The sequence below is a fragment of the Sus scrofa genome, chromosome 4, assembly GCF_000003025.6.
Source record: "Sus scrofa isolate TJ Tabasco breed Duroc chromosome 4, Sscrofa11.1, whole genome shotgun sequence".
Classification (NCBI taxonomy): domain Eukaryota; kingdom Metazoa; phylum Chordata; class Mammalia; order Artiodactyla; family Suidae; genus Sus; species Sus scrofa.
In genome coordinates this window covers 7,053,770-7,079,465 of record NC_010446.5, presented here as the reverse complement: position 1 = coordinate 7,079,465, position 25,696 = coordinate 7,053,770, and the positions used below count along the sequence as shown (strand labels likewise).

At 51.8% G+C, this 25,696-nt stretch overlaps 1 protein-coding gene across 3 annotated transcripts in view; it reads right to left on the bottom strand.

The window, feature by feature from the left end:
• Positions 1 to 25,696, bottom strand: part of ZFAT (zinc finger and AT-hook domain containing) — a 205,298-nt gene that overhangs the window by 95,524 nt on the left and 84,078 nt on the right. For all 3 annotated transcript variants that reach the window (XM_021088872.1, XM_021088873.1, XM_021088874.1), the window contains 3 exons: positions 18,589 to 18,840; positions 5,288 to 5,476; positions 3,017 to 3,167 (listed from right to left, as the gene is read on the bottom strand). In XM_021088872.1, the coding sequence (XP_020944531.1) occupies positions 3,017 to 3,167; positions 5,288 to 5,476; positions 18,589 to 18,840 (592 nt within the window). The remainder of the gene's footprint in view (positions 1 to 3,016; positions 3,168 to 5,287; positions 5,477 to 18,588; positions 18,841 to 25,696) is intronic.

The window sequence follows — 25,696 nt, the reverse complement described above, 5'->3', positions numbered from 1 at the left end:
ATTCATTCAAAGAAGTATTCCCAGCACTGAGGACAAAGGCAAACCCAACTCGGAGTTCCTGCTGTGGCACAGTGGGTTAAGGATCCAGCCTCACCGCAGCTGTGGCGTAGGTTGCAGCTACAGCTCAGACTTGATCCCTGGCCCGAGAACTTCCATATGCCACAGGTGCAGCCAAACAAACAAACAAACCCAACTCATGCTCCCTCGGCGCTCACCTTCTACAGGAAGGGGTGGGCCAGCCTAATAACCATATAAAGGAGTGCATAAGGGCCACTGGCTCTCGGCTGCAATGGAAGAAGCAGGATGCTCTACGAGCCCAGCTCAAGGCACACTGATCTGACTAGGGGACAGAGCAGACTGCCTGGAAGAGATCTGAGCAGGCAGCTGAAATACGAACAGGAGTTAACCAAGTGAGGGGAAGGGGGGGCATCCAGTGGGGAGAAGAGACACGTGCAAGGAGAGATCAAGGAAATAAAAAGGACCCAGATGGCTGGAGCAAATCCCGGAGCCCAGAGAACCAGAGGAAGCCAAAGAGGGGGTCCAGGCTGGAGAAGTGGCAGCCAAGGAAGACCCTAGAGGCCAAGTTCTCCTAACAGCAGCGTGAGGCCTTCGAGGGGACAATCAAATGGGCATTTTACAGAGATGTCATTGTCTGCAATGTGGGAAGCTGTGGTAGGTCACAGGATACCCGCATGACGTTGGAGCAGGTCACTACAAAACAGGGTGGTGAAGAATCTGAGCAACCAAGCAAAGTATAATGCGACTAAGTATCAAAAGCAGGATGCAACATTATATATAAAATGAAATTCGATTTATGAAATACATGGGCTGAAAAAAGGCTGGAAGGAAGTAACACTAAAAATATTAGCAGTGGCTATCTCAGGGTAGTGAGATTAATGACCTTCTTCCTCGTGGTTTCTGGGCTTCTCAAATTGTCTTTTCTTTCTCTCTCTCTCTCTCTCTTTTTTTTTTTTTTTTTTTTTTTTGCTTTTTGGGGCTGCACATGAAGGTTCCCAGGCTAGGGGTCGAAACAGAGCTACTCCAACTGCTGGCCTACGCCACAGCCACAGCAATGCGGGATCTGAGCTGCATCTAAAACCTACACCACAGCTCACGGCAACACCAGATCCCCAACCCACTGAGCAAGGCCAGGGATCGAACTGTCTTCCTCATGGATCCTAGTCAGGTTCATTAACTGCTGAGCCACGAAGAGAACTCCTCTTTGTTTTTCCTCTCAAATTTTCTATGTAATAAGTCTATGTCATACGTGAGAGCCTAACTGTTATATTGATATAACCCAAAAGTTGTGTTTCTATTTTACAAAGCAAAATCATGCAAAAAAATCTTTCATGACTATTTTATAATTTAGACTATAAAATATTAATAGAATGGTTGACAAGAGGAAAACAGCCTAAATCTATTGATGAAATATTGAGCATATTTACCTGTGACTAGATTAGCGTTTGTCTGAAACATTCCCAACAGACCTTGAAATATTATGAAGATAATTAACTAAGGTCTACAAATCACCCTGCGTTGAAACAAGAATGATCTTCAAATTTAATTCTATTTCAGCGTTGCCAAAGGAGTGCCTATTTTTACAACTTCATCAATAAATTCAGTTGCCCGCATCTGCAAGAACAGAGGACTGAGGCTACAAATCAATGGCGCATCCCAGACAACACGATGTTATAATTTGCTAAGAGCACTTTCCATACATGCGGTCACTTACTCCCACCCCTAACCTAAGGCAGAGTCTACTGGACACCCTTGTGGCTGGTGTAAGAGAGGCTTGGAGGCAAAATCAGTTGTGTCCAGTCACAGTCCAGAAAGCCTGAGCTGGGCGCGGCTGCACCTGTCTTACTCTCTCTCACATGCCCAGGGCCTGGCACACAACAGGCGTTTCATCTGCCGAGCTAAAGTCTCGTGGAAGGGTCTGGAGCCAACCCAGGTCTGCGTGGTGCTCAAGCTTACCCTCTCCTCAAGCACACGTCTCCCCTCTTCCAGAAACAGAGGGAACCCACGGGCTCTGGCATTTTCTTTCTTTCCTCTCAGCTGGGAAAATGTGTGTGGTGCTCAGGTGATCAGAGTCTGCCCATCTGCATCAGCAGGTACGAATCACGACTGAGCCAGTGACCTGGTGACAGCGAGGACATGTGGGGAACACACAGGCTAGGTCGCCGCAGGAGGGCGACTCGCCCAATGTATTTGGAGGGTGGTTTTCAATGTTGATTAGCGTTTTAAGCACTTGTGTCAGTCTAGCAATTTATCCCACAGGAAGCCCTGAAGAGGGACTGAGAGAGGGAGGGACCAAAACCTGGAGCAGAGCACTGACCACCACGCAGAAACCGGCTTTGCAAACCACTGTACGCCTGCGCAGCAGCAAACGCACTTCTAAAAAATACGTAATGAAAGGGACAAAGATCGAGTGCGGTAGGTTTAAAAAGATAAGGTGATCACGGTGCCTTTGGTAGGTTGTTAGGACAGAAAATAACAAAATCAAAGTGTTCTATTTTACTGTATCATGAAAAAAGCATCGCGTCCTGTGAAGCACGCTGTCAACCACAGTGACTCTGCCCAAGGAGGGGCTGCGGGTGACCGTAGCCTGACCTCTCGGCGGATGCTGGTGTTACCTCTGAAAGCAGGAGGAAAATGAAGATTTTTCTTTTTGATTATACATTGTGCAGCTATAAAGATTTCAGCAAATTTACTAAGTAAGGCCTCGTTCACGCCTCTTTTTATGCAGGCGACACACATATTTGCCTTCAGTAAAATGCCCTGCCGTCATTAAGCCGACTGGCGCCCAGTTTCCCCAGCCTGCTGGCCCGCCACGCACCCCACAGAGGCACCTTGCGCTCTGGGGCACAGCAGGGCCGTGGGGGCGGGGGCTGCTTCTCAGACTCAAGCAGAAACCAGGACCCTCGGCCAATGAGTCTGGAGAGTCCCGACACACCAACGTGCTGGTCCTCTCGGCCTCTGAGGCGGTGGCTGGAGTCACACAGAACAGACGCTTTACCTGCTCGACTTCATAGGCTGCTCGTAGGGCGTCTGCTGGATAGCATACTCCTGGTACCCTCTCCGGGGCGCCAGGTCAGCCGCTGTGGCCTCGGGGTCTGCAGCTCCGGTTTCCGGGGGCCCGGCCTCCACTGGAACGATCTTGGTAGCACCTGAGATGGAGGCAGAGGGCACTGCGTGTGAAAGAGGCACCGGGAGGGCCCGGACCCTCCCAGAGCTTTGCTCATGACACCCACACAGGGCATCCGTCTTCCTTCAGTTCACACCTTTAACGTGTGTATGTCGTGTGGTTGTGTGTGTGTCTGTGTGTGTGTGGGGAAGGGGCAACTTTTCCAATAATCTATCAAAACCTTCTTCCGAGGTCCATTTTCACCTGCTCTATTTACTACAACACAAAAACACATATAGATGGATACACATATACACAACTGCCACCTGCAGGAGTCCACAAAGAGCCACATGTGTTAAGCTTCAGGTAAACGGCAACGAGACAGTATGGAGCAGTGGAATTGGCTGTGATCAGGGATCCAGGCTGCCTGGACCCAGCCGCACACATGACAGTACCTTACGCCTCTGGCCTCTGTCTCCACCCTACGTAATGAACCGTTTGTTGTGGAAAAACGCAAGCGTCACCTTTACCCGTGCCAGTCAGTGGTGTAAAATGATCGCAGCTTTCGCAGCCACGTGTGTGCACACGGGCACGCCTGCACGTGCTCACTACGTGTGCAGTGTGTTAAAGAAAAGGCTCCAATTGATCCCTTGCTTCTGCAGCAGCAAAAGAAGTGAATTACACGCTTCACCCCCACTTACAGAAATCTCCAAACACTGCCCTCAATTTTTAAGACATGACTGAGGAAACTTTCTCTAGAGACGGCCGAGAATAGGAACCTGGCTCCCAGGACTTCCATTTCCCAGAACAATACTGCCCCGAGGTAGGGTGGGGCAGACCAAGTGGCTTTCTGGAAGCTTCTTCTGGTCACACGATCTTATATGGCTTTTTTCCTACTGATCACCCTTCTCTGCACTGAAGTATAACTTTTAGAGGCATTTGTTCCGTATTTTCATTTTAAATAATGAGTTAATATTGGCATTGAAAACAGATGCTTAAAAGGCTCTAGCTGTTCTTAAAAGCCTAAACTTAATTTTTTAAAAGGAAGCATTGTACTTAATCCCATCACCCAGAGATAAAACTTCTGTGAACATTCTGTATACAGTATTTCTATTTAGTTCTATACATTTGGTAAGTCCCAACTGTTCTACCATCAAAAGGTATCTGAAATCTACCTACTCTTCACTTCCTTCCACTACACTTGATTTTTAAAATTTTATTTGACAGCTATTACCCCAAATGGATAGGAGAAAAAACTCATTATTATACTGTGGCATCTATTATGATAAACTGCCTTTTGTCTAAAGTATCCATTCCTGGAAGAGGCTATTTTTTTGGCAGTGCCTGTGGCAGGTGGAAGTACCTGGGCCAGGGATCGAACCTGAGCCAAACACTTAACTACTGGGCCACCAGGGAACTTCCAGAGATGCTTTTTTAAAAAGGGTAGTATAGGGAGTTCCCGTCGTGGCACAGTGGTTAACGAATCCGACTAGGAACCATGAGGTTGCGGGTTCGGTCCCTGCCCTTGCTCAGCGGGTTAACGATCCGGCGTTGCCGTGAGCTGTGGTGTAGGCTGCAGACGCGGCTCGGATCCCGCGTTGCTGTGGCTCTGGCGTAGGCTGGTGGCTACGGCTCCGGTTCGACCCCTAGCCTGGGAACCTCCATGTGCCGCGGGAGCAGCCCAAGAAATAGCAAAAAAAGACAAAAAAAAATAAAGGGGGTAGTATAATATACCCACTGACTAATTTATGTGAAAGGAAAAGGAGAGAGAAATTTCCAGCATTATAAAAGATATCAAGACCCCACTAAAAAACGCAAAATAGAAAGTGAGGTGGAGGCTTTGGGAGGCAGTTCGCACCCGCCTGGTGGGAGGGGGTCTCAGCTTTAGGGTAGGGCAGGAAGAGGAAGGAGCAGGCCCAGGAAGGGGCTGAGGCTGGGGGCAAAGGAAAGAAACACCCCCCACCACCACCACCAAACAGCTGCTCAAATGACAAGGACCTGGCAGCGGGAGCAGCCCTCGCTCCCCCCGAACAACGCTGCACAGTGAGTCTTCCCTGGTGGATGGGAAATTCGACAGCGAGTTGGTCAGTGAGGAAGCGGCTCGGGGCCACGGCCCGGCTGTCAGGATGCAGCCCCGTTCTGAGCCCCGCTGGCTGTGGTCACCTGGAATGGCTTCGTGGGCTGTTAGCACCACACTTATGATGGGTTTCTTGGCTCCAGAGATCTGCGCGGCCTCCTTTCCCAAGGGCGCCTTCTGCACCTTCTCCGCTCTCTGCGTCCTTGGTCTCTTCGGGGCCTTTTCTCGGTCATCGTCCTTGTACTTCTTCTCCAGCTCAAGATCAGATTCATTACCTAGGGAGCAAACACCAAGATGTACAAGATACTCTTTCTCGTCGGTGATTGGACGGGGGTGATTGGAGGGTGCACATAACCCTCCAATGGGGTGACAGCAAAGGAAACACAGACAGGTCCCCTGCAGGCCATGTATCACTGCGGGCTCCACTGCACCCCTGCCACAGGCCACCATCTGGGCCCCGGGACACCCTGTTGACACAGCAGGCACAGCCCCCTGCCAGATCTCAGAGTCCTCAATAAACAACACTGCGGAGAAGACAGTCTCTGGGATTTACAGCCTAAGAAGTCACTCGCTCACTCAGCTTACATTATCAGGTGCCTTCCATGGGCCAGGCATGGGGGACACAGAGCCCAACAGGACACAGACCCAGGCCCTGCCCTGGAAAGCCCTGGGGTGGGAGAGACGGACAGACAAACAGTGAGGTCAAGGCCGGCCTGCTATGCAGCTATGGACATGGGAAGGGGTGCAGGACGACTGCAGGGAGGGAGGGTGGGCTCAGCTTGAGAGGTGAGAAGCCCGGGCAGACAGCCCTTCCAGTGCAGATAAGCAGGCAGCATCCGTGAAGCCACGGTTGGGGGCCGTGCGGACCAGGTACGGAAAGGTTGTTTGGGCAAAGGAAGGGACGGGGTGGTGGCCCACGGTGGCTCCAGTCCAAGAACGGGACTTAAAGACATGGAGTGACATTAACTGAGGATCCCATCTGGCGAACTTCATGAAGAAGCCAGCCGATAGAAACAAAACTAGGAGAGGGAGTTCCCTCGTGGCTCAGATGGTTAAGGATCCAGGCTTATCACTGCTGTGGCTCCGGTTACAGCTGTGGTGCGGGTTGGATCCCTGGCCTGGGAGCTTCCACACGCCACAAGCACATACCGCAAGCACAGCCCCCCCCCAAAAAAAAAACAGTGGAGGAGTGAAAGCGAGGTCTTCAAATGCCCATGAGAAGCCTGGAATCTTCCTTCTGTGAGAATGGGGAGAAGCTCCAATGCTGGTGGAGACTCCTTGGGAGCGTGAGTGAGTAAAGCTGGCCAAGGGGGCGGGGGTGACAGAGCCAGGCCCCAGCTCCAACCAGCGCTTTCCTGCAGAGTCAGGGGGGCCAGAGTGACCAAACCTTCTGACTGTTTAAAGAAAAACCGGAAATCCAGAGTTTTACAGGAAATCTTCCGCTTTTTCAAGGTTGACTCTAATCTAAAATGTCTTAAACCAATGAGGAAACCAAGAAAACACGTCTGGGGCCACAGCTGACCTGCAGCCTCTTACCTGCCACCCTGCCTGGCCAGGGCCAGCCACGGAAGCGTTTTAAGTGGGGAAGAGTTGGACTCTGCTACATCTGTGCCACCTGGGAAGGAAGTACTGGACGGGTTCAAACACACTAGAGAGTGGAACTGCCAGGGACAGACAGGACAACGCCTACCTGCACGGGGCCAGCCTGGCTCAGCCTGAAGGGGAGAGGCGCTTCCTGTCAGAGCAAAGAATAAAGGAGCGCCCTGTCCTGAGTGTTGCCATTCTCAGTTCCTACGTGGAAATACAGGCAAGGAAGGGGCGGGGCTTGTCTCTTTCTTTCTCTTTTCTTTCTTTTTCTTTTTCTTTGGCCACACCCGAGGCATGCAGAAGTTCCCAGGCTAGGGATCGAACCTGCGCCACAGCAGAAACAACACCAGATCTTTAATCCGCTGAGCCACCAGGGAACTCCAGTTGTCTCTTCCTTAGAATCGCAGCCACAAACCCGAAATAACCTGCCCAAGAACTGCTTCTTCAGAACATTATGGAGCGTCGTCAGGGACGCTCTGCACAGCCCTTTACGAGAGGTGAGCGTGTGGTGCGTGGACGGGCAGGGCAAGGGCACACGGGCAGGAGGATAGGGAAGGCTGGGAAAGCTCTGGAATGGGAGGTGGGCAGGGAGGAACCATGAAGCGATAAGGCAGAAGCTGGAGAAATGGGAGAAGTCAAAAGGAGACAGCCTGAGGCACCTCAGTGAGTCTGGGCTTCCGATGGTTTAAGTCTGCCTCCAGCCGACGCCCCCGGAAGCCTGAAGGGGGGAGAGACGGTGGAGCAGCACGGATTCTAGGACAGCCTGCTGCCCAAAGGCATGTGCTCTCAAGAGGGGCTCGGGACAGAACCTGGCTAAGGGGGCAGGTTGACCAAAACAAACACTTAATTTTCTGTGTTCTGTAAATGAAAGTCTTTGGAGCGAGTCCCAATAACTCGGGTTCTCGAGCATTTTTAGATCTGGTGGAGGAGTTCCTGCTGTGGCCCAATGGGATCAGCGGCGTCTTCAGAGTGCTGGGACTCAGGTTTGATCCCCAGCCTGGCACAGTGGGTTAAGGATCCAGCATTGCAGCAGCTGTGGCGTAGGTCCTTGGCCCAAGAACTCCATAGGCCTCGGGGCAGCCAAAAAAGAGAAACAAAACACCTAAAGACAGAAGTTCCCAGGCCAGGGATCAAACAGTCAAAAGAGTCACGGATTTTTTTTAATTGATTGAAACAGGTCCTTAGTTACATCATCAGTGGCAGCAGCAAACCTGATAAAGGCAAACTGACTATAAATACTAAGAGATGAGGTCATGACTCAGAACCGTACTCTCCGAGGCCAAAGGGAAAGTCAAGACCGTTACCTAAGTCCACCCCTGAAGGCTAGGATGACTCCTAAAAAGTTGAAGGATGGAGCCAAACAAGTTATCCCCAAAGCGACGGCCAGTGCTATGTGATGGTCTATGATTTCTGACCTCAGCATGTCTAATGGCAGGTTTGAGAGATAAATGTACATTAAATAATGACAGCAGAATATACTGGATGCCTTGAAGAGGCAGACACAATATAGTACAGGATTTCTTACTTTTAAAAATGACCCTTCATTTTAAGAATTCACCGCAGATTATAATTCAGAATGTGGGTGACACAGCAGGAATAGGTAAGTGTACATTTTTAAAAACCCTAAGAATTAGAGTTTGCCATAGGCTGAACCCGCAGTCAAGTAGCAAAAGCCTAATACTGCCTCTCAGGGGCCAAAGGGACCCATGGGCCTGGCTGGGGGTTGGCGGAACACCTGTCATTTGAGAAGCAGCTGGGCTGAGGGGAGGGGTAGATCCCTCCCCCACCCCCCGCCCCAGCCCCAGGGCCTGGCCCTGCTCCTCCCTCTTCCTGCCCTGCCCTAAGGGTGAAACCCTTCCCACCAGGCTCAGTGGCCCTCAGCTGAGTCCCCAAAATCTGCACGAGGCCACCTGCTCCTAATTGCTTGGTGCAGATGAGCAGCCCACGTGCCCACGCTGAGGCGCCGGGTGTGGGGACAGCATGGCTGGGATCCTGGCACAACAGAAGGCCTCGGACCCCCGCCTCCAGGGCCAGGCACTTAAAATCCCTTTACATCCCTTTACGCTTGCCGATGTGGCCCAGTTCTTCCGCTCCGCAGCCGCGCCCCTTGCCATGAAGAGGCATTTCTTGGAAAGTGAAGAAAACTAGGGTTTCCGTTCTATTCAAACAGGCAAATGTCTTGCTTGCGCTGCGAGAGACGAAACCCTCCGGCAGTAAACTAGGCGAGCCAAGGCGGCTCTTCCACGCGCCAGGATCCGGCCCGCAGCCGCGACGGCCGCCGACCGGGCTCGCGGGCTGATGCCGGGGTAACGGGATGATTTACTCACTGCCCCACTGACCCCCTGGGGGGACGCGGTGCCTGATGAGGACTGGGCAGTAAATACACCCAGAGCGGGAAATGAAGACACTGAGCGGGACTGCAGCTAAGGGGGCCCCCGATCACACCCCAAGTCTTCTAGGTAGCATCTTCAAGGTGAACCACCTTCCATGACTTTTAAGGTAGTAGTTTATCTCCAAATTGTATGACATGTCTGTAACATTTTCACTGAGCTCTGGAAAGGACTCCATCTAAAAGAAAGCGGGAAGTGCTATGAAGTGGGAACAAGAGCTGAACTCTGTCTGAGATGCTTAAGAGACAGAAGAGAAGGGACGCCATCGACCCCCAGGCTGGCCCCTCCCGCGGTGGGCCGGCCAGGGCACGGGCAAAGGTCAGTGTTCACACCATCAGCAGCAGTGGCTTTCACACTGAAATATCGGCGTGGTCTACGCCTGTCTCATATTTTCTTGGTCAATAATCCCGAGAGGGAGTAAAGTGTGCCATTACAGCGACACGACCTCTCTGCCGAGTGGCACAGGGCAGTTGCAACAGGAGCGGTAACTAGCACCTGTAACTCGACTGTCATATGCACAGTGCACCTTCTCAATCACATTTTTTACAATTCATTCTTTTCTCCAAGCCTCTAACAAACGTGCTCTCCCAGAATACAAGGCCCTTAGCTGAAGCGCCCTCGTCCCTCAAATTCACATGGCGCTGTCTGAATTGTGATCGTCACAACACTAGGATTTTGTTTCGTTTTGTTTTGTTTTTTTCTTTTTGGGGCTACACCCACAGCATATGGACGTTCCCAGGCTAGGGGTCCCATCGGAGCTGCAGCCGCCGGCCTACACCCCAGCCACAGCAGCAATGGATCTGAGCCACATCTGTGAGCTACACAGCAGCTTGCAGCAACGCTGAATCCTTAACCCAGTGAGTGAGGCCAGGGATAGAACCCACATTCTCATGGGCACTATGTTGGGTTCTTAACCCACTGAGCCACAACAGAAACCCACAGGATGGCGGGGTTTTTAACATTTTTTTTTTTTAGCAGCAGGACATTTTGAGTAACCTTTTTAAGGAATTTCAACAAAACAATCAGGAACATGGGAGCGACTTCTCCATTTACAGTTGGTGGGGTCTGGGCCAGCCTCCAAGAACCCCAGATGCATGTGGCTTTAACCGGCGTGGCTACGGATGTACCAGGACTGTGTCAAACACCACCTTCCCTGCAGTCCCTGTGTCTGCCTTCAAGCCGGACCTCTCTGGCTCTCTCTACACCCGTGGTCTGACTCTGCACAGTGACTGGCTGGGAGGCTCACCCAAGGGAAGGCACCGAGTCCTCTCAGTCTGGGAAGCACGAGGTCGCCCTCAGGCCACATTTGGGGCAGGCCTGCAGCTGGGGCTGTGCCCGGCTCATCCCTTCCCTGCGCTAACGGAAGAGGCACAGCCAAGGGCCTGCCTCACCGGCACCCCAGCCTGCTGTGTTCTGCAGAGTCACAGACTGACATCTGGGAACTAAAATGTTTAATTCCTTGACATCTGTGCAGTACTGCTCTTCAACATTAGCAGGATGCCTTACATTTCACTTCCTTTTGCAAAGACGGTGTTTAGGAGTTCCTGTTGTGGCTCGGCAGGTTAAGAACTAGACTAGGATCCATGAGGGTGATGGTTCAATCCCTGGCCTCACTCAGTGGGTTAAGGATCTGGACTGTGGCCTTGCCACAAGCTTCAGTGTAGGTTGCAGATGCGTCTCGGATCTGGCGTAGCTGTGGCTGTGGCGTGGGTCGGCAGCTGCAGCTCCAATTCGACCCCTACTCTGGGAACTTCCATATGCCGCGGGGGCGGCCCTAAAAAGAAAAAAAGAAAGACAGCCTTTAAAAAGCGACGACACTACAGCGTGAAAGCAGGAGTTCCCAGCCAGGTGCACATGTGCCTCGTGCTGAGAACACCACTCGCATGACAGCAATGGCGCCCTCACTTGCGGGGAAGTGTCCAGCTACAAAACTGGAGGCTGCGCTGCTTAAGGAGCAGAGACCAAGTACACACCCCATTTTAAATGGTCTAAGTTCCCACTGGCCCCTCCAGGCCACCCCCCATCTTTCTCCATCCAGCTCCCAGAGGCTGACCTGTGAGGGTCACACAGGGAGGGGCTCCACTGCTGTCTGCCTTGCATCGGGTTTGGCCAGCAGGGTCAGCAGCAGAAGACGGGAGGGAGGGATGGGGGGGGGGAATTCTCTGGGCTTCCGTCCTGCAAAGGCTGCAGCTCTCCCTTGGAGCACTGGTCACTCCTCACTCCTCCCTCCACACCTGCCCACACCTTTACAAATTATTAAGCTCTCAAGTGGCCAGTCCACAGGGCCAGCATCCTTTTGCCTGGCCTCCCAAAACTGAACCATTGTACTACACAAATACCCACTTGACATCACACACCAGCGACCACCACGTGCCTGGTACATAAACAGCAGGTGCTCAGTCAATGCAGCTGATGAATTAATGAGTGATCTACAGCAGGGGTTAAAAATCTTCCCCCTTTCCTCGGTTCCAAACTGCACAAGCACACACGCACACTCCCTTAAACTCTGATAAGCTCCTCTCACTTTAACAGAAGCTCATCTGCTATAAAAGCTCTCAACTAAGTTTCTTTAATCTCAAAATCTCCCTGCTCTTTGCTCACCACCCTCTCCTGCCCTAGGAGTTCCCTGGGAAGCGTCTTGCTCCATGTCCCAACTCTACACTCCAGCGGGTGGGGTGGGAACTCACAGAGTCAGTCCCCTACGTCTAATAACATCCAAAGGAGGTGGGTTGGCTTGGTAACGGCAGGTGAAGAGTTAACTGTACGGGCAATTGTACATTTGTAGAAATTGGTTCATATGCACTCATTCATAATTAACACTCTGCTAATAGTCTAAAGTACCTATTCTGAATTGCCCAAGAACTAATTAAATCTCAGAACACCCCAGAGAGTCAAGTGTTATCAGCCACATTAATAAAAAGCCCAGAACAGTTGTTGGAACAGCCGACTGATAAGGCATTATATTCTGGGACCCCGCTACCGATTCATTCCACACTGCTAATGCAGCAGTTTATTAGCCCACGATCATTCTATCAAACCTGCTGAGAACCTGCTGAATATGCATCGTTCTCGCCCCCCCTCTTCCCTCAGGCCAGCTCGCCTCCTCCCAGCTCTCTGCTCCAGGGGAAGCCAGGCGAGCACCTGCTGTGAGCACAGCGTCCCCACGGAGAGGTGGCAAGAACAGAAGCACGTGCAGAGCTGGAGGCGGCCACCCTCCTCACGACCCTGTCTGGCAACATACCAACCGCAGCGAACCACCCAGCACTCCCCAAACGCTCCCATCGTCATAACTGCGGGCTTTCCCAGGCACCATCAGGAAGGAAATGCCCACCCCTGCACCCCACATCAGCCTTAGACAAGGAGCTTAGGGCCCCTCTCTCCAGGGAGCCCTCCAGGATGCACCCTCGGCGGCGCGGTCCTGCCCTGACCCCTGCATCGGGCTGGCCATTCCGTCATCCTTCCTCCCTTCACTTCCCGGTCCTCGTCCCCAGGCTCTGCTGCTCAAGGGAAGGGACACGTCTCACTGGCTTTGATGCCCCAAGCCTGGCTTAGTGCCCAACCACCGCAGCACAAGCTCGGTACGGAGGAAACAAGGGGAAAGAATTGGCTGCTGCGAGGACCCCGCTAAGCCTCGGCTTCAGCCAGATCCTCACAGCAAGGAGGCATCAAGCACAGCCAGAAGTCCGGCTTAAAAGGCTGCTGGGCCTCTGGCCACAGGTCATTTGTTCTAGCATTTTCTCAGCAATCGGCTATTGTGGCGAGAGACTCCTTTCCAAAACAGGGGTCAGAATGCAGAGCTACGACTTGTCTGGGAAGAGCCATCACTTGGCACAGAGGCCCACTGTGTCACCCACTGTGTCACCCACTGTGTCACCCACCGTGTCACCCACTGTGTCTCACGCTCCATGGCTCTCATCGAGTCCTCCAGGCGGGACATGACAGACAGCCCTAAACTGCAGACAGCATAGAGCAACGGGGCTGTCAGCAGGGCTCTGGCCCCCACCAAGATGCTGGACCAGAAAGTCTTCCTTGAGAAGTCCTGACACAAAGTCCTGCCTGGGTGGGATTTAGTTCCTCTTCTCCCCCCTCCGTTCCTACCCCCCGCCCCCCGCAGAGGCAAAAAACACTGGGCACCCTCTGGTTACCTGAGAGTCACAGGTCTGCAAAGAGAACACAGGTGCATAGGGCCAGCTCCGTGCCTGACTTACGTCCTATGTCCCACTCAGTTACCAAAGGAACAGGAGGTTTGAGTCAGGTGACTCGGGGCCAGGGCAGAGAGGAGAATCGGAGGACCAGCATCTGAAGGCGGCTGGATCATGTGACAAAAGCTGGAGCTCAGGAATGGAAGGGACCAAGATTCAAGGGATGACTGGCTGGCCTCGGGCAACCTCCTTTGTCTAGCAGAGCCTGTTTCTTCACCTAAGCCCCACCATGGCTCCCAGCAGGAGGATGCAAACATATGCTCAGCCCCTGGACAGCAGCAGGCGCAGGGGGACACCCAGTAAGAGGAGGCACCATCACCACCCAGCAGCCCGCTGGGGCTGGTAGGCATCAAAGCCCCACTGCCTGGGTCTGGGACTCCGCAGACCTATGGGAAGCGCTGGACTACGTTGTCTCTGGAATTCTAGAAGCATTACATCTGGAAGATGCAAACAAACACCTCCCACACTCCGCAGCCTCGTCCATGCCCAGTTTGCTCACCCAGTGCCCATCTCTGGTGCCTGGTGGAGCTCCCCGTGGGCCCAAGGCTGCAGGGCTCGCACTTTCCTCCTTCCCTAAACAACCTGACCACGTGTCCCCTTATCAGTTATCTGCATTTTAGTCAAGGTATCAGAAGCTACTGGAAAGAGAATGGTCACATGCAGTGGACTTTTAACAGGGAGGAAAGTGGGGTGGGGGTAGGGTCACAAAAAAGTAATTCAAACTGTCACAAAGTCCCACCTCTCCAGGGGTCACAGACCGCTGCACTTTCCATCCCCTGATTAGTGCAGAGATGAAACAAGGATTCACAGGCAGCAAAAAGAAACAGACTTTAGGAGTTCCCGCTGTGGCTCAGCAGATACGAATCTGATTAGCATCCACGAGGATGCAGGTTCGATCCTGACCTCACTCAGTGGGTTAAGGATCCAGCACTGCCGTAAGCCCTGTGGCGTAGGTCTCAAACATCAGTCAGATCCCACGTTGCTGTGGCTGTGGTGTAGGCCAGTAGCTGCAGCTCCAGTTCGATCCCTAGCCTGGGAACCTCCACATGCCGCAGGTGCGACCCTAAAAAGCAAAAAAGAAAGAAAGAAAAGAAATAGACTTTACTGTTCTACATCTTTCCACGGAGAAGAGTTTTACCCTCAGAGACTGACACGGGCTCTACCTTTCCACCTGCAAATTTTCAAACACAACTCGCTCAGAACAGCTTTCCATCATGGCAGCTGCTTGTCAAGTCGGCTGTTTTGCTAACACAGATACAGTAGGAAGACGCCTGAAACGCTGTCGTAAAAAATCCTCAGGAAGATTACAGATGCATCTTAGCTAAGATCTTAAAATAAATGCCTTGTCTTCCTTAGAGAGGATTTAACAAGAATAAGAGCAGATTTTTGCAACTCTCCTTGTATAAAAATGACCCCAGAAATAACAAGCTTAGAAAGGTTCAGAAGTCACTTTTATAAACCTGACATGGTGATTTCTGTAGGCTGCAAAATGTTTTTCAAAAACACCAGCCATTCCACATAATGGCATTTAAAAAAAAGAAAGAAAGAAAATCTCTTTTCCTGGTTTCTTTTACGATTCAAATGCAGAATAAAATAAATAAATGTTGAATACACATCAAAAATGTTATTTTAACTTGCTGTGGTTCCGTGTCAGGGAAAAGCTTATTTTGTTTTCTTCCGATTGTTTTAACAAGCTATAAAAGTCAAGGTCAATTGTTTGAAATGTCACTAAATTGCTCTTTCCAGAGCATGTATTAAAACAATTATGCAGGCATTTTCCAAATTATAATATTGTGCTTGGCACACTAGGGGACACGAGGTGGTCATCAGAGGGACAGCAGCCACGAGGCAGCTGGGCAGAAGGTCACGCCTGCATGTTTGAGAGGCTTCAACAGTGGCCAGAAAGGGAAGAACACGCAGAGCCTCTTGCAGGCGGTATCTGCTGAATTAAAGTCCTCAAACCAAGGGACTACGAAGCCACCTTCTACACAGCTCAGTACTAGAGGCAGCTGATAATCTTATTAGAAAGTCGGCCACTGAGCCGGCCTAATTACAGACTAGAAAACAAAACAGACGTCGGGACCAGCCAGGGCGGAACCTTCCCTTCCTCTAAGTTAGCTGAGATGAACAAAACCAACTTGGCAAAGGGGAAGTGCGGCTGGGGTTAAGAGGCAAAGGCGGTGGAGCAGGGCCGGCCAAGGGTAGGAGGGGGCGACGGGGGACCCAGCCCTCCCTCACAGGCTCTGCGACCCCGCGGCACCCTCACTTCCGGACCTGAATGTCCTCAATCACAAATCTACGCAACGGGCTTGGAAAGAGGCTTTTCTAAGTCAGTCTGAAAAGGTCACATAGTGTGTGATTCAGCTGATGTGACATTCTCAAAATGACAAACATCACAGGGTTGGAGACCCGTGGTAGCAGGCTGGGGGCTGGGGGCTGGGGGCCACGCCTGGGGTGATGAACAGTCCTGTCCCCTGACTGGCAAGCTGGTTACACTGACCTAGTGCGGCGAATGATGGCAGCACTCACGCATTGTCTCAGTGTCAAGGGCCTGACGTGAGGCAGATGTTACCTTTGGGGGAAGCAGGATAAAGGGCGCCGAAGAGCTCTCTGCACATCTATGCAACTTCCTGTTATTCCATAACTGCTTTCAAAAAATGAAGTTTTACGTCTTAAAGGGATTCTTAGGCTTAGGACCAGACCTTATGATTTTCTCTGTGGACCCTGGGATCTGAAATACTTTACCCACCAAAATACATTCATGAAGATCATTCCTTCATCCACATTTACTGACCAAACATACATATGTGTGTGTGTCTTAAACTTTCCAAAAATACAATTTCCAGGTGGATCAAAGATACAGATAAAAATGAAACCCTACAAATAACCAAGGAATATAGAGAAAGCTATTTTTTTATTATCTGAGGGTATGGGTAAATGTTCTAAAGTATGATCAAAAGGGCAAAAAATTTAAAAGAAACATTTGACAGCAGTGACAACGCTGATACTTAAAATTTCAGTAAAGTAGAGGAGTTTCCATTGTGGCTCAGTGGAAACAAATCTGACTAGCATCCATGAGGATGCAGGTTCGATCCCTGGCCTCATTCAGGGTGTTGAGGATCCGGCCTCGCTGTGAGCTGTGGTGTAGGCTGCAGACGCGGTTTGGATCATGCATTGCTATGGCTGTGGTGTAGGCCAGCGGCTGCAGCTCTGATTCAACCCCTAGCCCGGGAACCTCCATAGGTCCAGGGTGTGGCCCTAAAAAGACCAAAAGAAAAAAGAAAAAAATTCCAGTAAGGTGCAAAAGAAAAAAATAGCAATTCTACAAATGAAATTAAGAGATAAATAATAAAATCTGAAAATATGTTCAGCCTATATGGCAATCCAAAAGTGTAGTAAGCCAAGGGCATGAGTGACAAACGCCTCAAATCACATACAAAGCAGAAGTCCCCAAGAGCTGCAAGTGGACAGTGCACTGGTGACCAAAGAGATAACAAATTAAAATAACTAAAGAAAACTGTCTGCATACGAAATTCACAGGCTAAAGATGGACACAACCCCAGATAAGGAGCAAAAAGGTGGATGAAGGGCCACAGACGACGATGGGGAATAACAGACACTTTCTACTGGGCGCCCTGCCAACACCGAAGGGTACTCCCTTAGCCCAGGGATTAAATTACTAGATATTTACCCAGAATAATAAAGGCACAAGCACAAATATAACAATAAAATGAAAATGAATGCTCAAGATTGTGCGCCTGAGTAGTTAAGGTTTGTTTGTTTTTTTAATCAAGAAGAAAAATTGAAAGGAATATTCAATGTCAATCAACTGGAGACCAACAAAGGAAATCTCATGGCCCATGCACACAGTGAAATACCATTGCGGCCTTTAAAAATCAAATTTACTGACTGTTTTTGAGCATCTCGATCAAAAGCACAGACCCTGCAGCCAGGCTGTGTGTGTTTTAGGGTCCAGCTCTACCCCTAATGGGCTGTGTGATATAAGGGAACTCCAGAACCTCTCTGTGCCTCAGTCTCCTCATTTATAAAATGGGAGTGATAGGAGTTCCCTTTGTGGCTCAGCAGTAACGAACCCAACAGGATCCATGAGGTTGCAGGTTCGATCCCTGGCCTCACTCAGGGGTTAAGGATCTGGCGTTGCCGTGAGCTGTGGTGATGGTCGCAGACACGGCTCGGATCCCGCATTGCTGTGGCTGTGGCCATGGGGTAGGATGGCAACTACAGCACCAATTCGACCCCAAGTCTAATATCTTCCATATGCCACAGGTGTGGCCCTAAAAAAATTAATTAATTAATAGGAATGATAATAGTGTCTACTATGTTGCTATGAGAAGGAAATGAGCTAATAACTGTGAAATACGGAGAAAGTATCTGCAACATAGAAAGTGCTACAAAACAGCTTGTTAAATAAAAAATCTCGACATGAAAATTTTATCTGCTACATCAGTGAGTGAAAAAAGATCACAGAACATTATGTATGACCTCATTTCTGAAAAATGCATATGAGTATACACAGAAGTGGGAAAGGGCTTTTTTCACTTTTTTATACAGTGTAAGAGACATTATACCTAGGCAGTGAAATTTTGGATTATTTCTTTCTTCTTGGTATTTTTTATATCATTACAGGTACAAGCAGAGCCGCCTTGATGGTTAGCACTGGCTCCTCTGATTAAAACACAACAACTGGGAGTTCCCGCTACGGCACAATGGGATCAGCAGTCTCTGGAGCACTGGGACAAAGGCTCAGTCCCCAGCCCAGCACAGTGGGTTAAGGGTTGCCGCAGCTGTGGCGTAGGTCCCAACTGTGGCTCAGCTCCGATGCCTGGCCCGTGAACTCCATATGCCGGAGGGCAGCCAAAAAAGGGGTAAAAAGAAAAAGAAGACACAACCACCATTAAGGACCTGTGCAGGGAAAAGAGAGCTCCGACAGGTGCATGTGTGCGTGTGAGCCCTTCCGCCGCCCCTAAAGCATCTATGCAGGTACCCCTGTGACCTGCACCCGTGGGCATCAACCGCCACCAGAGGACACACTCAACTCCTAGGTGACTTAGAGTAGCAGCCAGTAACCACTACAAAAATGAGCACTGTCCAGACAGGGGGCACGAGAGTAAACTGTGCCATTTCCAAGTCACGACCGAAGCAGGGAACATGGATGGGAGCAGCGACGGCGCCTGGCGAGAAACTGACCTGCCTCTCCTTCCTCGTCGCCCAGGTTCAGCACGATGATGCAGACGTGCTTCCGGAGCTGGCGCGAGTTGGAGAACCTCCGGCAGCACTTGCTGCACTCCAGGCGGCTCGGAGCCAGGCTGCTCCCTTCCTCGGGGGCCCGCCGACTGTCCTCACTGGGGGGAACGCTGTTTTCCGCCAGCTCCTCTTCGGGGCTGGGCTTCTTCGTGGACCCCTTAGGCCTGCCTCTCTTCCTCTTCATGACCGAAAACTCTAGGAAGGAAACGAGAGGGCACCGTGTGGTCACACGAGGTGACAGGGCAGGGCAGGCACTCGATTTCCAAATGTGGAAATGTGTTCCGCGTCACGGGTTTTTTCCTAATTTTTTGGCCACAGCTGCAGCACACAAAAGTTCCTGGGCCAGGGACTGAACCCACGCCACACTATGGACCCAAGCCACAGCCATAACAACACCATATCCTTAACCTGCTGAGCCACCAGGGAACTCCTGGCTTCATGTTTTAGTAAAACAGAAAAGCCTGAAACAGTTCCAGAAGAGCTACAGACAATCTTTATGCTACTATCTTTGCACCTCTATACTATTGTAAAATCAATGTCATAATAATGTGATTTAAGAATAGCACTTTATCAGAACATTTGCACTCAACTCACTTCTGTAAAGCAGGGAGGTTTTTTTGTCTTTTGTCCTTTTAGGGTTGCACTCGTGGCATATGGAGGTCCCCAGGCTAGGGGTCGAAATGGAGCTACAGCCACCGGCCTACACCACAGCCATAGCAACGTGGGATCCAAGCCACATCTGCGACCTACACCACAGCTCACAGCAACGCCACATCCTTAAGCCCCTGAGCAAGGCCAGGGATCGACCCCGTGTCCTCATGGACGCTAGTCGGGTTTGTTATGCCTGAGCCACAACGGGAAGCCCCGGGGAGGATCTTAAGTTGTGACCATCGGCCCCCAGTTCACAAATCAGGCTCCTTAGGAACCACCACTTCCAGTTAAATCCACTTCTCAGAAACCCTCCCCACGAAGCGTCCTCAAAGGCTGCTTAGTTTTCCATGCGCTTAATGAGTTACACAACTACTCAGATTATTACAAGGCACCATAATCATTACAGCCAAATTGTTCTGATGATGAAAGAGAGAAAAAATAATTATAATCTAAAGCCACAAATTATAGGACTAAAGACAATAACAATATTTTTCCAGTTTCCTAGAGACCAAACGATTTAAATGTCATGATCAGAGCTGCTTCGGAGCAAGTTTCAGATCACTTTCCAGTGGGTATTTCTTCCTCCTCAGCATTCACTTTGCAGGCGCTCATCTCCAGGTGAAGGTGGGGTAAGACGCTGAGCGGGGTTAGGGAGCAGGGCGCCCTGGTGTGAAGGTGCAGGGGGTGGTCTTGGTGATGTGACTTGACGGGTACCCTGAGGGGTGCTGGCCCAGCCTGGTCACCATGCCACCCCTGGAGAGACATCTGCCCGGAGAAGGCCTGGCATGTCAGCAGCCCTCCTTGAACCTGAGCATCAGGGCAGAGTGAGGGTCCGAGGCTCTAGCACCATCCTGGGGAGTGGTCACCCACAGAACCATGATGTGTTCAGGGGCCCGCCTGCTCTCTCCAAGGCAATGGCTCTGCACAGAAAGTGTCACCCACGCTGCCCACTGCTGCCACCGTGAGGACCCTTTAAGTGGGTTGCGTGCACTCCCAAATGAGACAGGAGAGCTACAGGGGTGGGAGAGGAGGGCAGGAAGGTTCTGGAGCAAAGTCTGCAGGGAAAGACCAGCATGACAACGTGGGGTGGGCTCTGGACGGAGGAGCCTGCTCTGACGTGGGGTCCCCAAGACCTCTGATAGACCAGGCATCAGAACCAGCGAGGAGTTGAGAGGGGGGCCCTCACAGGAGCAGAGTTTCCACCGAGTTGCAGTGCCAAGCGTGGGTCAACCTTGACCGCAGGCTCCAAACCAGAGCCTTCCTTGGCCAGGGCAGCCAGCAGGAGGCACAATTACTGCCTCCCTCGAATGTTCTGGAGACCCTGGGATGTTGCCTGGGGGTGGGGAGGGAGGGTCAGGAATGAGGAGAGAAAAGTGCTAGACAGAAAGAAAGCAAGAGGCCAGAAGAAAAACAAACAAGGGCACGAGCCCACAGGCCCCTCTGCCAGCACTGAGATTCTAGGGAGGAGAAGGAAGGGTGTGCGGCCAGGAGGCCCAGCCGAGGCGCCTGGGCACGGGGAAGGGGCGGAGGGCGGCAGAGTCAGGACGACTGCTGGCCTCGCCGTCCTCGGCCCTTTCCTCCTCGAGTTCTGGACGACAGCGGGTACTCGTGCGACTCACCGAAGCAGTGATTACTGGTCAGGGGAGCAGACTTCGCGGAGAGGCTATAAAAGCCCAGCGCACATCCCATCGGCTGAGCTGCAGAGACACACTGCCTCACCGTTTCCACAAGACCCTGGCCCAGGCCCGGCCCCGACGACAGGCCCCTCACCCTGTCTGTGCAGACGGGGGTCCTCCTCGAAGTGTCCAGGAGGGCGCAGCTGGGCGGTGAAGAAGCGACCCCACCCAGAGAGAGGTCAGGCCTCTGCCCTCGGCTGTGGGGTGACCTCGAGGCCCCTGCCTGACAGGGCTGCCATTGCCTGGCGCCTTTGGCCACGGGACGGTCTAATACTAGCATTTATTTCAGGGGCTCTGCAACAGGTCCGATCAGCTGTGACCTCTGGGCAAACTGGACAACAGGTACTAGCCTGCCCTCCTGGAGGAGCTGGCCACGTGGGCATCTGCCATCCAGCCCCTTCTTGATAAAAGCTCTGGACCCAAAGGCTTGGGTGAGCATCCCTTAGAAGTACTTGTGAGTCCTGCCATGTAACGTAGCCAGAAGAAGGCAGTGGCGCCCAGGGTTCCATGGGGGGCGGGGGGACCCAGCTCCCCCCCGGCTGGAACCCTCCCAACCCCGCTTCGCCCAGGCATCTCCCACACCGGCTCCTTCAGACTGTAACCTTTTTTGTGTAAAACTGTCATCACAAGTGCAATGCTTTCCTGAGGCCTGCGAGTCATTCCAGCAAGTTATCAAACCTGGCAGAGTCCTTCGGGTCCCTCAAATTTGTACCTAGCTACAGAAGTGTGGTGGTCCTGGGGACCCCCCCACGCCCCCCACAATGTGCAGCTGGGCAGACGCTGCAGCCCTGCAGAAGCTGCACCCTGAACCTCAGGCTCGGGTTCAGCCCTCATGGCAGTGGGGCACCCAGCATCCTCTCCACAGGGACGCCCAGAGCTGGCAGCAGCCGCAGCACCCATGACTGCAACCTGGCAGCATGGCCGGCCAGACTCGAGAGTTGCCTGTGTGTCTGGAGGCAGCGTCCCATCCTGGGGATGTTCCAGCCCCAGCACCTGAGCCTGTGTCCCCCCCCGAGGGCATCCTCAAATCCTGAAGAGTTAACTGGCTGAGCAGGGTGCACTCTGCTGCTAAGGAAAAAACATAAAATCAGCCCTGAAAGCTCTGGAAAACCTCTAACACGATGGTGACAAAACTAATCTTACATGTTGCTGCATCCATAATTCAGGTCCTCAAGACCAATTAGTTAGCTAAAAATGAAATATTCATAAATGAACTTGGAATAATTTAAGCCCTGAAAACGAGTTGCTGCTGTCAGCTACCCGCATGGCACAGAAGAGCCGAGAATCCTGGAGCAGCTAAATCGACATTTCGGGGGGGGGTCTGAATGGAGGAAATGACTATTCCTCTCCCTCCCCCCTGAATTCCTTTACTCAGTTGTCACGGAATCCACCAAATCCTGTGGATTTCGTCCTGAAAATGTGTGCCCAGGAAGCCCTGCTCCGTTCTCCTGGCCCCTCTGTCTGCTGGCCCCCTGCCCACGACCTGAGTCCAGCCTTCTCTTCCACTGCAGCCTCAGCCTCCACCCCTGGGAGGTCAGCCGGCCTCCCAGCTCTGTCTGCAGCTCGACCTCCGTCACGCCACCTGGAGAATTTAGGGAAATCCCGAAGCCCCGACGCTGCCAGCCCCTTGCTCTAGAACTTTCCACGGTTCTCGATGGCTTTGCCCCGCGACTCTCAGAGCCAGCCTTCCAGACCCTTAATCACATGGTTCAGCCCCACCACGCCCCGCGTGCTCTCCCGCACTCTTTCTCCCCCCAGCTGCCCAGGTTCTAGACCTCCCCCCAAGACCCAACACCGGTCTTTTTTACTTAGCACCGTTCCCCCTGCCTGTGACTACCCCCTGCACCCCAGAACCCAAACCCCAGGGCTAAGCTGTCAGGCAGCTCAGGTCTCGGCCCCTTCTCTGTGAGGGCGCCTGAACAGCGAAGCCAGCCCCGAGTTGTCTCACGGCCAGTGTGAGGCACACACGTGTGCAAACTCACCCACACTGTTCTCTCTCCCCTCCTTCAATCAGACACCTTGAGCTTTGAGCTGCCTTTTGATTCTCAGGCCCCACTGGATCTCGGGCAGAGCTGGATGCCCAGCAGACACTTAAAATGGAAATATCCACTGGTCAGTCGTTTAAGAGAAGGAAAAGAAGTCGTTTGCTTTGCCCAAGTTCCCAATAGGAAGAAAGGGACGCACCACAGCGCAGCTCAACCCCGTCCCAAATCCATAATCCAGGGCCACTTCCTCATGGTCAGAAAACGACCCTTGCAGATCCAAGGCCCAAATGAGCACGAAGCAGAAAGAATCAGTTGAAGGCTTTTTAAATTTAATCAAAAGACAACGTGAGCATTATGAAAAAAGTACCTCAAAATTATCAAAAATCTAATAACATAAGCCCTTTATGTGTACATCACTCAAGTTTGTGGGCACATTCCCAGCTATTAGCTCATTTTGTCTTCATAAAAACCCTACGAGATGGATTCGGCAAATATAACTCCTCAACGGCAAGAGAAATGAAGGACCCAAGGGTTCAAGGGACTTGGCACATTTTCCAGAACTTGCTGCGGAGCTGGCAGAGCTAGGATCTGGCTTCCTCCTCCCCGGCCCAGATCTTTCTGCTGAGTCATGGGGCCCTCGGGAAGGTTCTAGACGCAGAGCCAGGACGTGCATGGCAGAGCTCGGGGCTGGAGGGAGGCCGGCCTGAGTTTAAATCCCCACCCTCCACCCGAGCCTCGGTTTCTAACACGAAAATTAACCACAAAACTGCCTCTATTTTATGTATTTTATTAGAAAAAGCAGTCCGTTAAAATGCTGAGTTTAGGACCTAGGAGGTGATCGAGAAACGGCAGGTGTTTGCTACCGCGGCTGCGGTCAGGGCTGTTCTTTCCGAAGACACCACCACCTTCCCAGCCCGTCTGCCGTTAGAGCTGTGACTCCTCGACACACCCGTTTTGTGCCTTAAGACATTCGGTCCTCAATTTCCTCATCTTCAAACACCTCACACCAAGAGCCGACCCAGAATGAGGGCCGTGCACATTCCACGCGAAGGCCGCGGGTCAGCCGGCCTCCCAGCTCTGTCTGCAGCTCGGCCTCCGTCGCCCCACCTGGAGAATTTAGGGAAATCCCGAAGCCCCGACGCTGCCAGGCCCTGACAGTCAACTCGCTGCCCTGCCCTTCCCAGCAGCCCAGGCAGCGGCAGGGAGAACCACGCCCAGGGGAGGAACAAGGGGCTGTGGGGCTTTAAGGGGACGGCACCCCAAGCCTGCTCCTGGTGGGTTTACCAGCAACACATCGCACAAATAACAGCAACAATAAACCATGCCGTGCATCTCAGGCACCACGCTAAGGCCCTCGTATGCATCTCCTCTGCAAAGCCCCGCAGGGTTCCTGTTCTCCAGAGGACACGGAGGCCTAAGGAAAGTAACCCATCTGCCCCCAGACCCAGAAGTGGCAGAGTTAGGATCTGAACCCAGATCCGTCGGCCTCAGTCACTGACTCTCACTCCCACGCCTGCTCGGCTATCATCAGAGCACAGAAGGAGCGCGTCTTGGCCTCTGTTCTGAGTTCTGCCAGAAAATGGGGACCGTATACCCAGCCCTGAGCCTCCGCGCCATCTGACCCCCGAAGTGGGACAAGATGGCTACACAGGGAGGGGGCTGGAGGGGCAGCGTGCCCGCACCAGGTACCAAGTGTCCTGCACCCACGTGTATTTGCCTTGGAACCTGTTTTTTAAAAAGGTTCCATCTCCCTTGAACAGATAAAAAACCTAAGCCAGTGGCGAGGCCTCTGCGGCTGGGGTGCAGGCGGAGCCCCGCTCGAGGGCCCACCCAGGGTGTGGGGGGCCGTCCCCAGGCCCGCTGCTGCCCTGGCACAGGAACTTTCACATGCTGCAGGTGCGACCATTAAAAAAAGAAAAGAAAAAGAAAAGAAAAGGAAAGGAAACATTTGCTACTGACCTTATTTTAAAAAATCAAAAAAAAATTCTGAGAGATTACTATGAACTGTATGCCAACAAATTAGATAACTTCGATACAATGGATATCCTAGAAAGCCACAAACCACTGAAAGAAATCCAAGAAGAAGGAGAAAATATTAATACACTTATTACAAGCAAAGAAACTAAATGAGTAACCAGAAAGCTTCCCACCAAAAATAAAAAACCCAGGACTAGGTGGCTTCACTCATGAATTCCACTAAATATTTAAGAAGAATTTATACCAATGCTTCAAATATTTTCCAAAAAATAGAAGGGGAGGGAACACTTCCCAATTCACCCTATAAGGCCACAAATACCATGATTCCAAAACCAGGCAAAGACTTCAGTGAAAGGACCCCAGACCAAGATATCTGAATACAAACACAAATATCTTCATCAAAATACTAGCAAACCGGGGTTCCTGTCGTGGCTCGGTGGTTAACAAGGCCAACTAGCATCCATGAGGACATGGGTCCAATCCCTGGCCTCGCTCAGGGGGTTAAGGATCTGGCGTTGCTGTGAGCTGTGGTGTAGGTCACAGATGTGGCTCAGATCTCAAGCTGCTATGGCTGTAGTGGGCTGGCAGCTGCAGCTCCAATTTGACTCCTAGCCTGGGAACCTGCACATGCCTCAGGTACAGCCCTAAAAAGACAAAAGACCAAAAAAAAAAAAAAAAACCTAGCAAACTGAACTCAGCATTATATTAAAAGGATTATGCATTATGATCAAGTGGAATTTATCCCAGGAATGCAAGGGTGAC